We start from the raw sequence: 16825 nt of genomic DNA, 5'->3' as shown, positions 1-16825 counted from the left end.
TACCAGGCGGTGATACAGCCCGACAGGATGCTCTCAATTGTGCATCTGTAGAAGTTTGTGAGTGCTTTTGGTGACAAGCCGAATTTCTTCAGCCTCCTGAGGTTGAAGAGGCGCTGCTGCGCCTTCTTCACGATGCTGTCTGTGTGGGTGGACCAATTCAGTTTGTCTGTGATGTGTACGCCGAGGAACTTAAAACTTACTACCCTCTCCACTACTGTTCCATCGATGTGAATAGGGGGGTGTTCCCTCTGCTGTTTCCTGAAGTCCACAATCATCTCCTTAGTTTTGTTGACGTTGAGTGTGAGGTTATTTTCCTGACACCACACTCCGAGGGCCCTCACCTCCTCCCTGTAGGCCGTCTCGTCGTTGTTGGTAATCAAGCCTACCACTATTGTGTCGTTGATGATTGAGTTGGAGGCGTGCGTGGCCACGCAGTCGTGGGTGAACAGGGAGTACAGGAGAGGGCTCAGAACGCACCCTTGTGGGGCCCCAGTGTTGAGGATCAGCGGGGTGGAGATGTTGTTACCTACCCTCACCACCTGGGGGCGGCCCGTCAGGAAGTCCAGTACCCAGTTGCACAGGGCGGGGTCAAGACCCAGGGTCTCGAGCTTGATGACGAGTTTGGAGGGTACTATGGTGTTAAATGCTGAGCTGTAGTCGATGAACAGCATTCTCACATAGGTATTCCTCTTGTCCAGATGGGTTAGGGCAGTGTGCAGTGTGGTTGAGATTGCATCGTCTGTGGACCTATTTGGGCGGTAAGCAAATTGGAGTGGGTCTAGGGTGTCAGGTAGGGTGGAGGTGATATGGTCCTTGACTAGTCTCTCAAAATACTTCATGATGATGGAAGTGAGTGCTAGTTACCTTAGCTTTCTTGGGAACAGGAACAATGGTGGCCCTCTTGAAGCATGTGGGAGCAGCAAACTGGGATAGGGATTGATTGAATATGTCCGTAAACACACCAGCCAGCTGGTCTGCGCATGCTCTGAGGGTGCGGCTGGGGATGCCATCTGGGCCTGCAGCCTTGCGAGGGTTAACACGTTTAAATGTTTTACTCACCTCGGATGCAGTGAAGGAGAGTCCGCATGTTTTGGTTGCGGGCCGTGTCAGTGGCACTGTATTGTCCTCAAAGCGGGCAAAAAGGTTATTTAGTCTGCCTGGGAGCAAGGCATCCTGGTCCGTGACTGGGCTGGTTTTCTTTTTGTAATCCGTGATTGACTGTAGACTCTGGCACATACCTCTTGTGTCTAAGCCGTTGAATTGCGATTCTACTTTGTCTCTATATTGACGCTTAGCTTGTTTGATTGCCTTGCGTCGGGAATAGCTACACTGTTTGTATTCGGCCATGTTTCCGGTCACCTTGCCCTGATTAAAAGCAGTGGTTCACGCTTTCAGTTTCACGCGAATGCTGCCATCAATCCACGGTTTCTGGTTTGGGAATGTTTTAATCGTTGCTATGGGAACGGCATCTTCAACGCACGTTCTAATGAACTCGCTCACCGAATCAGCGTATTCGTCAATGTTGTTGTTTGACGCAATACGAAACATATCCCAGTCCATGTGATGGAAGCAGTCTTGGAGTGTGGAATCAGATTGGTCGGACCAGCGTTGAACAGACCTCAGCGTGGGAGCTTCTTGTTTTAGTTTCTGTCCTTAGGCAGGGAGCAACAAAATGGAGTCGTGGTCAGCTTTTCCGTTATTGACAGTAAGTTTGTTTATCCCATGTGTAACTCTGTGTTGTTTTTGTCGCGCTTTATCTTGGCCAAGTCGCAGTTGTAAAGGAGAACTTGTTCTCAAATAGCCTACCTGGTTCAATAACGGTGAAAAAAATAAAAATGGCCATCACTCAGTAATGGAAAGGTACAGATCAAACCTGTTTTGAAATTCAAGAGTATATGAAAGGATAAGCAAGCCTCACTATTTTTTTTCTGTACTGAGTGGTGGACATCATCCCCTTTTTGTTTCAAAGAAACATAAGTATGGTCAAAGTCCACATGTTGTTTATCTGGAGTTGTCATATTGTTGTTATGGCTTGTAATGGAAATTATTATTCCCCTCCAGCTCAATGTGGACAGTAACGACTCAGGGTCGTACGTGGCGGTGATGGAGACCTTCACCAACCTGGGGCCCATCGTGGACATGTGTGTGGTGGACCTGGAGAGACAGGGACAGGGCCAGCTGGTCACCTGCTCTGGAGCGTTCAAGGAGGGCTCCCTCAGGATCATCCGGAATGGTATCGGGATCCACGAGCACGCCAGCATTGACTTGCCAGGGATCAAAGGTCAGTATGAGGGCTTCTGGGCCCTCTGGGGACGCTTCTCTCTCTGGACAAATACCCAATGAACCCTTAGCCCCTATACCCCTGGACAGTTGAAGATCTGAAGGAGTTGAATTGGTATAAGCAATATATGGAAGTGCCTCTACCTCTGATACATTAGGGCTAAATTCGAGTTGGCTTGAATGGAATTCTCAAATTCAAACAGGGTAGAGGGAATCCCAGGCCAGCGCAGCCCAGTTTCACAACTGGTGCCAGCTCAATTAGAATTCGGGCTGGTGACGCCTTTACTATACAACCACCAAGCTGATCACTGCCTGAAGCTGACACAACATTTAGCTAGCTTGTCTGGGCTGGTTGCTGTTAGCTAGCACATGGACATGCAGTTGTCAGACTGAGTTACCACCATAGCTGGATCCTTGATTCATTTTTGAATGACACAATACACTTTTATGAGAACAGTCGGCCCTAGAATTCCAGCTACTTAAAGTATTAGCTTGCAAATCAGTTGAAATGAGTTAACATGAGCTATGTTAACATTTCAAGATGGTTGCTACCTACAATCCGGTGTCGTGTCTTTGGCTATGCCAGATTAAGTGATATGACATGCTATTCTATAAAATAATTTCTCAATTAATATTACCTGATTGAGCTAATCATGTACTAGAGAGTCGGGCACCACAAAATAATATTTATAGAGCTGTTATCTTCCGAATAAACTCTTAAAGACCTAGTAATATTTTACGTCAATATTAATCGTCATCTTAATTCAGTCTCATCTGAAAGTTCTTAGTTATCTGCACGAACCCTGGCTAACAAGTTGAATCAGCAATACAAAATTGGGTTTAACTATTTATTTACCAAATTCCTAACTAATCACACAGAATTACACACACACACATATTTAAATCATAACTTGATTACAAATGACTTCATAAAGGAAAACGTCCCTAGTGGGCGGAACAGATATGACAGCTGGCTACACAAAATAAAAGGGGCTGGGTTTGAGTGAAAGAAGGGGAAGACTGAGGAACAAAGGGCGAAGCTGTGCTATCGTAAATACAGTATCTTATGCATTCTAAATTACCTCCCATTTGGAAAAGGAAAATGCAATAAATATTTACTCTGAGCTTCGGTAGGTTGGTGGTAGATGGAAGGCCGTGTTGCCCAACCGAGTCCTTTGTCCTTTGAAGAATGTCTCTGATGGTTTATTGAATACGTTGTAGTAACGTCGTTGTGTGGTAGACGGGATACCCTGTCTTTTTCTTTCTAACCCTCGTTTGCAGCGGCTGTTGCTAACTCAACAGCTAGGAGGTATCAATAGTGTAGTATTATTCTGTAGTGAATAAGAGTTCAAAGTTCATATCATTCGCAACCAAAGCTCACGCTGATGTTGGCTTCGTTCTGTAGTTATTATCTGAACCATTCTGACATCGGACCGTTGTCCTCGGAACAGGAGGTTACATTGTCGTCAAGGCTTTATATAGGAAGGGAGAGGAGGGCGTGTTTGAAAAGTTTTATAGTCCATGTCCCTTCACAGGGCTGCTCAATCAGTGCCCCGCCCCTATCTTATGAAAACCCAAATATCACATTTTAGAAGCTAAAATCACATTTCATCCCATCACATCCCACCTTCTGATGTTCCCAGAATCTCTATGTTAACCAAGGGTTTTGCAAATGTAACATCAGTAGGGTAGAGAGGAAAAAGGGGGGAAGAGGTATTTATGACTGTCATAAACCTATCCCCCAGGCCAACGTCATGACACCGGTTAGCGTTGTGAAGCATTAACGAAATAGACACGAAACGTGTTGATTCACACCGAAGGCTGGGACTCCACAGATCACGAGGATGTCTTATTTGTCTGCCTGTGACCTACCGTTATTGATCACCAGCCCCGAGAGACAAAATTTTTATTTTACACAACATTTTCACCAAAAGGCAAACGTCTTACAAGATAAGCTTCGATTTGGTCTGTGTTTGAGCCTTAGCTACTTGGGGGTTATGACATTCATCCTTAGGTTGGTAGGAACAATTCTAGCCTATTGCGAATGGTATCTGATGATGTATGACCTAATGGCAACATCGAATGTCCGAGTAACTATCTTTGTTTATGAAAAATATGATGAACACTTGGATATCCTCTGTATGTCCCTTGACACCACCACAATGTTTGAGAGAGGTTTCTGTTCTAAAAATGTAGTTTTTTATAGTGAACAATCACTTTTAGGAACATCCAGTGTGCCAAAAAAAGTCAAATTACCACATTCGGACACTTGTACCCTTGATACCCCATAACACCACCACAATGTTTGAGTGAGGTTGATACAGTAGCAATTGTGGTTTTATACTTCACAAATAGCATTTAGGGATTGCAAATATGTAATAGCACTGGAATTATCTAATTTACAGACATATGCCACTTTGGAGAGGTTTATGGACACTTGGAAATGTCCTATGACCACACCTGACACCACTTACTAAGATATCTGGCCATTTCTAGTTGTTAGGTCTATCAATCCCATTTCCTTCTGATATTGTTCAAATGTTCTGGAAGCCATGTGTTGTTTTTCCAGGTCTGGGCATCAAAACACTTATAGCTTGTCAATGAAAGATTTGTTTCAAAATAAAAAAACAATTACATTTTTTTGTGTGTTTGTGCTTGATCTTGTATATTCTGAACTATAATTCCTATCTTCTGATAATTTCCTCAATCTCCCAGCTGTCTTTTTTCCAAATACACCACGATTTGGCTCGTCAGAATCATGTAGTTACACATGAATAGCAGTTACTTTTGGGTATGTCGATTTATGCAGAAATCTACATTTTCCCATTACGTCTAAGAGGCTAGCCTGTTATGCTAGAGAAGACACTAACCGTTTAGCTAACATCAGCAAGCTAAATACATGGCTCTGAGTCTGGCTGGCACTGTCAGGCGTATGGGATAATGTGAGTTACAGCATGGTGAGGCTGAATTAAATTCTTTAATGTCTTGCTAGCTAGCAACATTAGCGAAGCCAGCTGCAATCACATATTGGCTACCTGGCAACATGACATTTCTCATTTCTGCAGGCAGTGAAAATGCAATTTGAGCTAACCCACCAAGGCCACCCCAACCTGGGTAGACTTCAAAGTGCCAATGGAAATGGGGCCTCAGTGGGATTTTCTCCATATTGTTTGCATCTGTCTAATCTTTGCCATTTTTGATTGCCGTAGTTTTTTTTATTTTATCGTCCTCTTACTCGTGAACACGATTATGAGACGCAAATCGTTTACTTGGGCAATCAATGAGGCCCAGATAGAGAACAAAACCCTTAAGAAACTATCAATTAAGCTACAGCGTTGACTCCTTTCTAGTTCAGGTTCCTGTTTACTTGGCACCTAAATGGAAGAAAACCGACTAAAACCGGGAGGGACTACCTGGACTTAATCCAATAGTAGTCCAAATAAGAAACTCATTCTTGTTTTCTGTTGCAAAATACTTTGAAACATTTTCTGTTTGCCCTAATGAAACACCACCTAGATAATAGAATGCTGTTTTTGTATTCTAGTTCAGTGCAACACTTGACATTTATTTTCCTCCATATTTATTTTGTTGTCCTCCCAGGTTTGTGGCCCCTTCGCTCAGAGGCTGGGAGGGAGACAGACGACATGCTGGTCCTGTCTTTCGTCGGCCAGACAAGGTGAGACAACCAGTGGTTCTGCTCGTGTTGGCCACAATGCAATCACTCCCTGTCCAATCTGGTGAAGCCTAGCCTAATGCCAACATATCTTGTTTATATGATCTTGTTGTTGATTTGACACCTATTATAACAAAAGGGAGAATAGACAGACAAAACATTTATTTAATTTCGAGCGTCAGACATTGACATGGATTGATTTATTTTTATTTTTATACCAATTATAACAAAGAAGTTTACAAAGGTTGAAATGATCAAAATTGCATGAAGAAGCTGTTGGTCGCTAAATCCGGCGACGACTAGGACCATGAAAAATCGGGCAGCTGGATCTTGTCTGAGCGGTCGACTGTGAATGTCCTCACTTACTATTACACTTAAACTGATTCACTAAGATCTTCGCACTATAGTGCTGTCTGGTCAGAACATGTTGGGGCCCATACTGAACACTTTGTCACCACCACACAAACACAGACGATTCTAAAAGGGGAAACAATACAATTAGAAGATACTAAAATACCTATGCAATATAACAATAAGCAGATGAGCAAACTGTGGCATAATATAAACATATGAATTAATTCAATACTGCGCATGTGCTGGGGCACAGAAAGAGCTGGAAACTTCTAGAATCTGTAGAATGGTACCGGCTAATACACAAGTAACACAAGGCTAAATATATTGCAGATATAAACATATTGCAGCGGTAGTATGCATATAATATTAACATTGCTAATACAATACTAATGATAATGCTAGTTGCACTCAATAAACACACTTGTGACAATAATAATAACAAAACCACTCTTATTGCAATGGACGCACACAACACTTAGTTAGAAAACAGCATGTGAACAGTTGCTCAGCACTTCCTCTTTCTTGCAACGGCATGTAAACACTTTCTAACATGAGGTGTCTAGGGCGGAGCCCTGCATTGCGTCCAAGCATCCTTATTGGTTGGAAAAGCCAAATAATCATATTGAGTGAGCCAGCCATTTTTACAATGTAAATTGCTTATTTCCACTGAATAACAATATAAATGCATCATGCAACAATTTCAAAGAGTTACAGTTCATTCAACAATCAGTCAGTTGAAATGAATGAATTAGGCCCAAATCTATCGATTTCACATGACTGGGAACACAGATGCCTTTAACAAATAAAAAGTAGCAATGTAGATCAGAAAATCCATCCGGATCTGGTGTGACCACCATTTGCCTCATGCAGTGCGACACATCTCCTTTGCATGGAGTTGATCAGGCTGTTGATAATGGCTTATGGAATGTTGTCCCACTCCTCTTCAATGGCTATGCAAAGCTGATGGATGTTGGCAGGAACTGGAAAACGCTGGCATACACGTCAATCCAGGGCATCCCAAACATGTTCAATGGGTGACATATCTGGTGAGTTGTGCAGACCATATTCAGCTTCCAGAAATGGTTTACCGATCCTTGCGACATGAGGCCGTGCATTATCACGCTGAAACATGAGGTGATGGCAGCGGTTGAATGCAGGGCTCGACATTAAGCTTTGTCCGCTTGTCCGTGGTAAATCAAATAAATAGTCGTACAACCAGAATGTAGATTTCAGTTTTAAAAAATCACAACATCAAACAATTACTCTGACCATAATCGGATCAGGCGGCGGCACTGCCACAGGACAGTGCGTGCTCGGCATTCTGAGTAAATTGCCTATATTCCTATTTGCTATACCCCATTTCAATTAATGTTATATTTACACAAAGCAAGAGAATAATACAGATGTGACATGAACAAAAGCCTAATCCTACTAACTGAAATATCATAAAGCAATTAAGACAAATTAAAGTTATGAGTAGTATTTTCTGAATTATTCTAAAAGTGTTTAATGTCCTAAAGTTTGCAGCTTTTAAATGTGAATTATTATGAAATTTGGAGTCTTTACTATTCTCATATTTATTTTGAGTGACATATTTTAGGCCACAAGAAGTGAAATTGAGCAGACAATAACACGATGGAGAAATCAAATGAGGAGTCAAAAGGAAACTTAGGCAACAGCTGAGGAATGCTAATGAAAGAAATTCATAGTTGGCCGATGCAGATTTCTGTGTTATTCTAGCAATGTGCAATCTACAACAGCACATATAAGTAGTCTAGGCCTAATAAGAGAGGAGGATGGGGTACAAATGTGAGTTAGTTTATAATTATCAAGTTCTGAGGACAGCAGAGTTGCTCTACAGCCCACGATGATTTAAAACCCAGCACAGGACCGCACAGCTAGCCAGGCACTTTGACTGTGACACTCGCTCCATCTACGAGCTTCATCTTTTGTACTTCACTCATTTTCAGTCACCCCTTTGGCCGATGGTGTTACGGACCGTTGTTGTTGGGTCAAGTGACTTCAGCTTTCGGACAAGTAAAAAATATGTCCTACTTGTCCAAAGGACAGGTGACAAAAAAAAGTTAATGGCAGGACAATGACCCTCAGGATCTCGTCAGAGTATCTCTGTGCATTCAAATTGCCATTGATTAAATGCAATTGTGTTCATTGTCTGTAGCTTATGCCTGCCCATGTCATAACCCCACTGCCACCATGGGGCACTCAGTTCACAAAGTTGACATCCGCAAACCGCTCAACCACATGACGCCATACACGCGGTCTGCCCGGTACAGTTGAACCGTGATTAATCGGTGAAGAGCACACTTCTCCAGCGTGCCAGTGGCCATCGACTGTGAGCATTGCCCACTGAAGTCCGTTACGACACCGAACTGCAGTCAAGACCGTGGTGAGGACGATGGACACGCAGATTAACTTCCCTGAGACCGTTTCTGACAGTCTGCAGAAATTATTCTGTTGTGCAAACCCATCAGCTGTCTGGGTAGCTCGTCTCAGACCATCCCGCAGGTGACGAAGCCGGATATAGAGGTTCTGGGCTGACGTGGTCACACGTAGTCTGCAGTTGTGAGGTCGGTTGAACGTACTACCAAATTCTCTAAAATGACATTGGAGGCGGCTTATGGTAGATAAATTAACGTTAAATTCTCTGGCAATAGCTCTGGTGGACAATCCAAATTTGTGCACAAAATTTGAGAGAAATACACTTTTTGTGCATATGGAACATTTCTGGGATCTTTTATTTCACCTCATGAAACATGGTACCAACACTTTTATATTTTGGTTCAGTATATAATAAGTTGTTCTGTGTTTGTGTGTCCTCAGGGTGCTGATGCTAAACGGGGAGGAGGTGGAGGAGACTGAGCTGCCTGGCTTTGTGGACAACCTGCAGACCTTCTACTGTGGCAACGTGGCCCACCAGCAACTCATCCAGGTTTATATACACACACACACACACACACACACACACACACACACACACACACACACACACACAAGCACACTAATTATGAGGGCAAAAAAATTGCTAGCTACATATTGGGGTACTATTTTTGACAATATATGGTATAATTTTGACTCGTAATATAATTTTTTCGCTAATTGGCTGTACCTGCACAAACTCCTATTTCCATGACTGATCAAAACTTTTCTCATTGCTCTCTTATCCCTCTGAGGCAGACGTATGGTGGAGCAATATGTTTGGAACATCGAAATGAAATACAATCGCAGTATTGATTCGCAATACAGTGCCTAGAAAATATTTATACCCCAGGACTTATTCCATATTATGTTGTTACAGCCTGAATTCAAATTTGATTAAATTGATTGTTTTTCTCACCCAGCTACACACAATACCCCATAATGACAAGTGAAAACATGTTTTACATTTTTGGGTCTAATTCATTGAAAATGAATTACAGAAATATCTTAATTTACATAAGTATTCACACTCCTGAGTCATTACTTTGTAGAAGCACCTTTGGTGGCATTTAAAGCTTTGAGTCGTCTCGGGTATGTCAGCTTTGCACATCTGGATTTGGGCTCCATGCTGGCCGGGAAAATTCCTCCACGAGAGGTTGAAAACCAAATGGCCAATAACCTATCCTCCTACTAGGCCTATCGTAAAAGATTTGATCGTTACGAACAGTAGCTTATCTCCCAAATATTCGAAACAAGATGTCCTGAAGTTGTGGCGTTCAAAAATAACAAGAATGAAAGTCGATTGCCTCAGCCTAGGAATAGGCTATTCTCAATCACAGATTTATGAGAGATGGGACAAACAATATTATTTATTGTTCTATTATTTTGAGGCAAATTCAGCAATTGTTATCTAGTACTGCAGACTGCTTCTATCCAGCCCATGATGTAGGCCTATAACCTAGCTCACTACGGTAAGACAGCCCGTTCTTCATCAGACAGTCACTGCTCCATCATGTGCTTCTGCCACAGACACGCACACACAAATGCAAGGGCACCCTTGCCATTTTTCTTTGGGGCAGAATCTTCTGTTTTCTCTGCAAAACTGATTGAATGGCTATTTTTTTTTACCCAAGAGGCACCTGACACTTACCACAAGTGAGAAATTACACATAAACAAGAATCACTTGCCATAAACCAAATTAATTAGAATTGCTGTTGTAAATCAAACAAATACACGTGTGAACAAAGTTTTCAAATAGTGAATCGTACAAAGGTGCTGATATATTTATGTACGTGTGTTTGTGTGTGATTCAGATCACGTCAGGCGGTGTGCGTCTGGTAATGCAGGACAGCAAAGCCCTGGTGTCTGAGTGGAAGGAGCCGCAGGGCCGGAACATCAGCTTGGCCGCATGTAACTCCTCCCAGGTGGTGCTGGCTGTGGGCCGCGCCCTCTACTATCTCCAGATCCTCTCTGGGGAACTCAAACAGATCAGGTACACACAACTCAAATCCATTCAGACTTTATTGACAGTGTTGTTAAGCAGCACCAGAGACTTGGTAAGCCCCATACCAACTGAATTGTAAATACGTGTGAATTAACGTGTGAATCAACAGAAGAAATGACAGTGCCTTCAGAAAGTATTCATACCCTTTGACTTACTCTACATTTTATTACAGCCTGAATTCAAAATCATTTAAATTAATGGGGTAGTGTGTGTGTGTGTGTGTGTGTGTGTGTGTAAATTGATCGACACACAATACCCCCATAATGACAGTAAAACATTTCTGTATAATTATTTTACAAATGTATTGAAAATGAAATATAATTAAGTAAAAGTCATTCACAACCCTGAGTCGATAGTTTGTAGAAGCACCTTTGGCAGTGATTACGGCTGTGAGTCTTTCTGGGTAAATCTCTAGCTTTCCACGCCTGGATTGAGCAACATCTGTCCGTTTATTATTTTCTAAATTCTTCAAGCTCTGTCAGATTGGTTGTTGATCATTGCTCGACAAAAATGTTCAGGTCTTGTCATAGATTTTCAAGTAGATTTAAGTCCAAACTGTAACTTGGCCACTCGGGAACATTCACAGTGTTCTTGGTAAGCAACTCCAGTGTAGAGCTGGCCTTGGGTTTTAGGTTATTCAAGGAGCTTTCATTTTAAGTAGCACAGCAGATTGAATATTTACATTCACTCAATTGAAATGAATTTTGTAACTTTGTCCCAGAAGCGTTTAACTGCCGCCCACTCTCACATCATATGAAGGAGTCTGTATCCCTGATTTAGGGGACACAGTGAACAGTTGGGAGTTGGGACCATTTTCATCCTAAAACTTTTCCTTGGTGTTAAATACGGTCAGGGAACAAACTTTAAAAAAAAATATGAATGGTTTGTATTACGGGATGCCAAGGTCGTATTTCTCCATATTCTGTTCCAGTTAAAGAGTTGTTCAGAATCACTTATCTGTGGATCATACTTTTTTATTGGCTAGCTCAGCATATGAGCTTTCCTAAAGTTTTTTAAAACATATATATTCCATAATTGGATAGGCCAGTAGTTGGGTTTCCCAAGGGACTCTATAGGCCAACATAGCTGACTAAAGTTTAAAATATGTGGGGGGGTTACCTGGTAATGTGTTGTCTTACAAACCTTTGAATGTTCTCAAACCATTGCTATCCGTATATCTGCAAGGGTACGGATTCCACATGTGAAACATGGGGGGGGGGGGGATGCAAAATGCTGCCCTCCAAATCGCAAGGCATTATTGACTATGAGCATGCCATTTCGATTACCAGTTACATTGTTTTTCAAGTTTCTGCTAAAGAGAAATTGTGTGAGCAATAATAAAGCGTAGTTTAACATTGTTTAAGGGATATGTCAGTTAAGACCTCCACTTCCAGTGCAATAGGAGACATCATATTTCTCTCCATACTCAGCCAGACGAAATGCTAGTGCCTGGAAATACAATTTAAAATATATTTAAACTGTATTAAATAAATGTTTTTCCTCATCAATCGACACACTACCCCATAATGACAAAGCGAAAAAACTGTTTTTTAGAATAAAAAAAAAACAAATAGCTTATTTACAGAAGTATTCAGACCCTTTGCTATGAGACTCTAAATTGAGGTCATGTCCATCCTGTTAACATTGATCATCCTTGAGATGTTTTTACAACTTGATTGTAGTCCACCTGTGGTAAATGCAATTGATTGGACATGATTTGGAAAGCCACACACCTGTTTATATAAGGTTCCACAGTTGACAGTGCATGTCAGATCAAAAATCAAGCCATGAGGTCAAAGGAATTGTCTGTAGATCTCCGAGACAGGATTGTGTCGAGGCACAGACCTGGGGAAGGGTAGCAAAAACATTCTGCTGCATTGAAGGTCCCCAAGAACACAGTGGTTTCCATCATTCTTAAATGGAAGAAGTTTGAAACCACCAAGTCTCTTCCTAGAGCTGGCCGCCAGGCCAAACTAAGCAATGGGTGGAGAAGGTCAGGGAGGTGAGCAAGAACCCGATGGTCACTCTGGCAGAGCTCCAGAGTTCTTCTGTGGATATGGAAGAACCTTCCAGAAGGACAACCATCTCTGCAACACTCCACCAATCAGGTCTTTATGGTAGACTGGCCAGATGGAACCCACTCCTCAGTAAAAGGCACATGAAAGCCCGCTTAGAGTTAGAGCCAAAATGCACCTAAACGACTGACCACGAGAAACAAGATTCTCTACTCTTTGAAACCAAGATTGAACTCTTTGGCCTGAATACCAAGTGTCACATCTGGAGGAAACCAGGCACCGCTCATCACCTGGTCAATACCATCCCTATGGTGAATCATGTTGGTGGTGGCAGCATTATGCTGTGGGGCTGTTTTTCAGCGGCAGGGACTGGGTGACTAGTCAGTATCGAGGCAAAGATGAATGGAGTAAAGTACAGGGAGATCATTGATGAGAAACCTGCTCCAGAGCGCTCAGTACCTCAGGCTGGGGTGAAGGTTCACCTTCCAACAGAACAATGACCCTAAGCTTACAGCCAAGACAACACAGGAGTTGCTTCAGGACATGTCTCTGAATGTCCTTGAGTGGCTTAGCCAGAGCCTGGACTTGAACCAAATCGAACATCTCTAGAGAGACCTGAAAATAGCTCTACAGCGACACTCCCGATCCAACTTGACAGAACTTGAAGGGAACTGCAGAGAAGAATGGGAGAAACTCCCCAAATACAAGTTTGCCAAGCTTGTAGTGTTATACCCAAGCTTCAACAAAGTACTGAGTAAAGGGTCTGAATACTTATATTTCCTTTTTTTTTTTTTTTTTTGCCAACATTTCTAAAAACCTGTTTTTGCTTTGTCATTATGGGGTATTGTTTGTAGATTGATATTTATTTGATTCATTTTAGAATAAGGCTGTAACATAGCAAAATGTAGAAAAATTGAAGGGGTCTGATTACTTTCCCGAATGCTCTGTATGTACACACACACACACACACACACACACCACTTTGAACCCAGATGGAGTCAGCTCTACAGGCCATCACCATGCCTGAGGACAGTCTTACACTGCTGGCCAAGGAAGAATCTACCAATGTGGTCTGGTCCAGCAATCACTGTTAATGCTGAGCTGTAGCAAAAGCCATTCCTTTTTGAGAGAGGGCTGTACCCACACACTGGGGCAAAACAAATATCCAATGAAGTCAAACTCAGCTACACAACGTTAAAGTGCTTTGAGCACCTATAAAAGCACTTCATAAATCCTATCCCATATGAGGATGTAGTGAGATACCCAATGGGGTGGACTATTCTCTTCATCACTCATCTTGAAAAAACGTTTAAATCAATCCGCCGTCATTAACACTATGGAAAAATCCAATGATTTATTATTGAAATTGCATGGGAGACGGAAGGAAAACTAAGTGGTACAATTTAAGGTGTATAATGTCTGGCCAGGTGAGATGTAGTCGTTGTTTTTGTGTGTCTCAGTTATTTTGTATTTGGAGTCAAAAATATAAATATTAGCTATAGTCATTTTTGTTGTTGTTTGAACTAATTGAATAGAAAAATGAATCCAATCCCTTCTCTCTGTCCCCCCTCAGCACAGTGGAGATGGAGCATGAGGTGGCCTGCCTAGACATCACGCCCCTGGGGGAGGGCGGAGAGTCGCCCCTCTGCGCCGTGGGCCTGTGGACGGACATATCGGCCCGGGTCCTCAAGCTGCCCTGCTTCACCGCCCTGCACAAGGAGATGCTCGGAGGAGGTGAGATGGAGATTCAACTGTGTACTTAAAGGGATAGTGAGGGATGGATAGATAGATGAACTGATTTTAACCTTTTGTGTAGCCAGGTAAGTCTGTGTAACTTTGAGAAAAAGCCCATTTCCCACAGGGGATGGGTACTAGTACTCGGTTCCAGATTTTGTATTTGGTAACTATTAATTGACAACATTTTAATAAATGTAATTATTTAGCAGGTTCAATTCATAAGCACTGACAACATTTCTAATGCTAAGATGTGTTTGTTGTTTGGATTCTGTCATTGAAAATATTAGTTCAGTTTTCAGTTGAGTATCAGAACAACCAGTAATTGGAGCAACTGTGATTGCTGCCCCATTTCACGCTAACATGCCAGTATGCAACATTAATTTTCCAGAGTATTCGAACCCAGACATTCTTTCAAATGCCCGTCCCTAATGTCCACTGTTCTGTTTTGTTGCTCCCGACTATGGTATTTTAATAAAGCTTCTCAAATATCAACATTTTTATAAAGATATCATGATTGGGAGCAGTGAAGAATTGGCCAAACATTCTCTCTTTTTTTCTTTTCTGTATTGGACATTCTCTTTGTCCTTCTGTTATTATTTTTGGATGTGTTTATATACCCCTCCTATTGAAAACCTGTGTAACTTGGCCGTGAAAGGGGAGGGAATCCTAAGGGACAGAAGCACTCTACTGCTGGTTTCACACGTCCTCGATCCATTTTTGCACTGTTGCACAACCACGTGGAAGATGTTATTGTGAGACCTAGCTGTCGATGCCTTCTTATTTGTTCTCGGAGGATGAATAATAAGTTGTTTTTGAATTGACAGTGGAATTCTGCTGCTATTCTGAAGCTTTTCACACATTTGACGAGATTCTCTGTGTGTGTGTGTGTGTGTGTGTGTACAGAAATTATCCCTCGCTCCATCCTGATGACGACGTTCGAGGCCAGCTACTATCTGCTGTGTGCCCTGGGAGACGGAGCGCTCTTCTACTTCGGCCTGGACCTGACGACAGGTCAGGCTGCTGGAGAAACACATACTTCTGTTGCCTTTCGAGTCAAAATTTTTATAAAGATTCCAGACAGTTAACTGCACCATCATCTAATTCATTGATAGAACAAATTAGGTTAAGATGTGTCAAATAGGAGGCTGTTCGTAGGCCCGTTCATTTGTCTTCACAGCTGCAGTTCGATTCTGTTTCAGAATTCTGAAAATGTCTTGAGAATGTCAAACTCTTCTTTGGAAATACAATTGAGTGTACAAAACATTAGGAACACCTTCCTAATATTGAGTTGCACCTGCTTTTGCCCTCAGAACAGCCTCGATTGGTCAGTGCATGGACTCCACAAGGTGTCAAGCATTCCACAGGGTTGCTGGCCCATGTTGACACCACCCTCTGAATGGGACAAATACACATCCCCTTTCATGTGCGCTGATTAAAGTGGATTTAACATGTGACGTCAATAAGAGATTCACCTGGTCAGTGTATGTCATGGAAAGAGCAGATGTTCCCAATGTTATTGACACTCGGTGTATATTAAAAATGGAAAGGGTTTTGGATTGGAATTGCCGGTTATCTCCTGAACAGACTGAATTGAAAGTGCACTTACCCCCTGGCAGGGTTGCAAACGTATTGTTAAACTGTTGGCATTGACCCCGTTGTGTTGCCAACAGGCGTGCTGAGCGAGCGGAAGAAGGTGACTCTGGGCACCCAGCCCACGGTGCTGAGGACCTTCCGCTCCCTGTCCACCTCCAACGTGTTTGCCTGCTCCGACCGGCCCACCGTCATCTACTCCTCCAACCACAAGCTGGTCTTCTCCAATGTCAACCTCAAGGAGGTCAACTACATGTGTCCGCTCAACTCCGAGGGCTACCCCGACAGGTTAGTCAGTCACGCTCGTCTCAATAGTCCAAAGTGGCATCCTTAGCACTTCTTCTCCGTTTGGACTGATGTGGGGACGAATTCAACAGAAACCTTTTTTCCCCCTGTCATCTGTCCTGTGTTTTCAGACCAGTGCAAGTGTTGGAGAGGAGACGGAGTCGTGCGTTGATTATTTTTCTCATTCAACGACTCTAAAGAAAGAACAGGAATGATAGCAAAGCTAGACATAAATATGTAACGTACCTGTTGTTGGGGTGTGGTTGTAACCTGCGCTTCTGTGTCTTTGGCAGTCTGGCGCTGGCCAACAACAGCACTCTCACCATCGGGACCATCGACGAGATCCAGAAGCTCCACATTCGCACGGTTCCCCTCTACGAGTCTCCCAGGTAAGAGGGAGCAAGACCCGTACAACTAGTTAGAGTAGAAGTATATCTATCCAATGGATT

General features: G+C 42.6%; 1 protein-coding gene across 1 annotated transcript in view; it reads left to right on the top strand.

Moving 5' to 3' along the window:
* The window catches only part of LOC110506294 (DNA damage-binding protein 1), a 30027-nt gene that overhangs the window by 5720 nt on the left and 7482 nt on the right, over positions 1-16825 (top strand). Inside the window, exons 9-16 of the mRNA XM_021585760.3 lie at positions 2062-2281; positions 5881-5956; positions 9149-9257; positions 10559-10737; positions 14338-14498; positions 15405-15512; positions 16172-16379; positions 16670-16765. Coding sequence (XP_021441435.1) covers positions 2062-2281; positions 5881-5956; positions 9149-9257; positions 10559-10737; positions 14338-14498; positions 15405-15512; positions 16172-16379; positions 16670-16765 — 1157 coding nt within the window. The remainder of the gene's footprint in view (positions 1-2061; positions 2282-5880; positions 5957-9148; positions 9258-10558; positions 10738-14337; positions 14499-15404; positions 15513-16171; positions 16380-16669; positions 16766-16825) is intronic.

This window comes from Oncorhynchus mykiss, chromosome 26 (assembly GCF_057628025.1).
Source record: "Oncorhynchus mykiss isolate SJ-2025 chromosome 26, ASM5762802v1, whole genome shotgun sequence".
In the NCBI taxonomy this organism is placed as follows: domain Eukaryota; kingdom Metazoa; phylum Chordata; class Actinopteri; order Salmoniformes; family Salmonidae; genus Oncorhynchus; species Oncorhynchus mykiss.
This window is presented reverse-complemented; position numbering and strand designations above follow the sequence as displayed.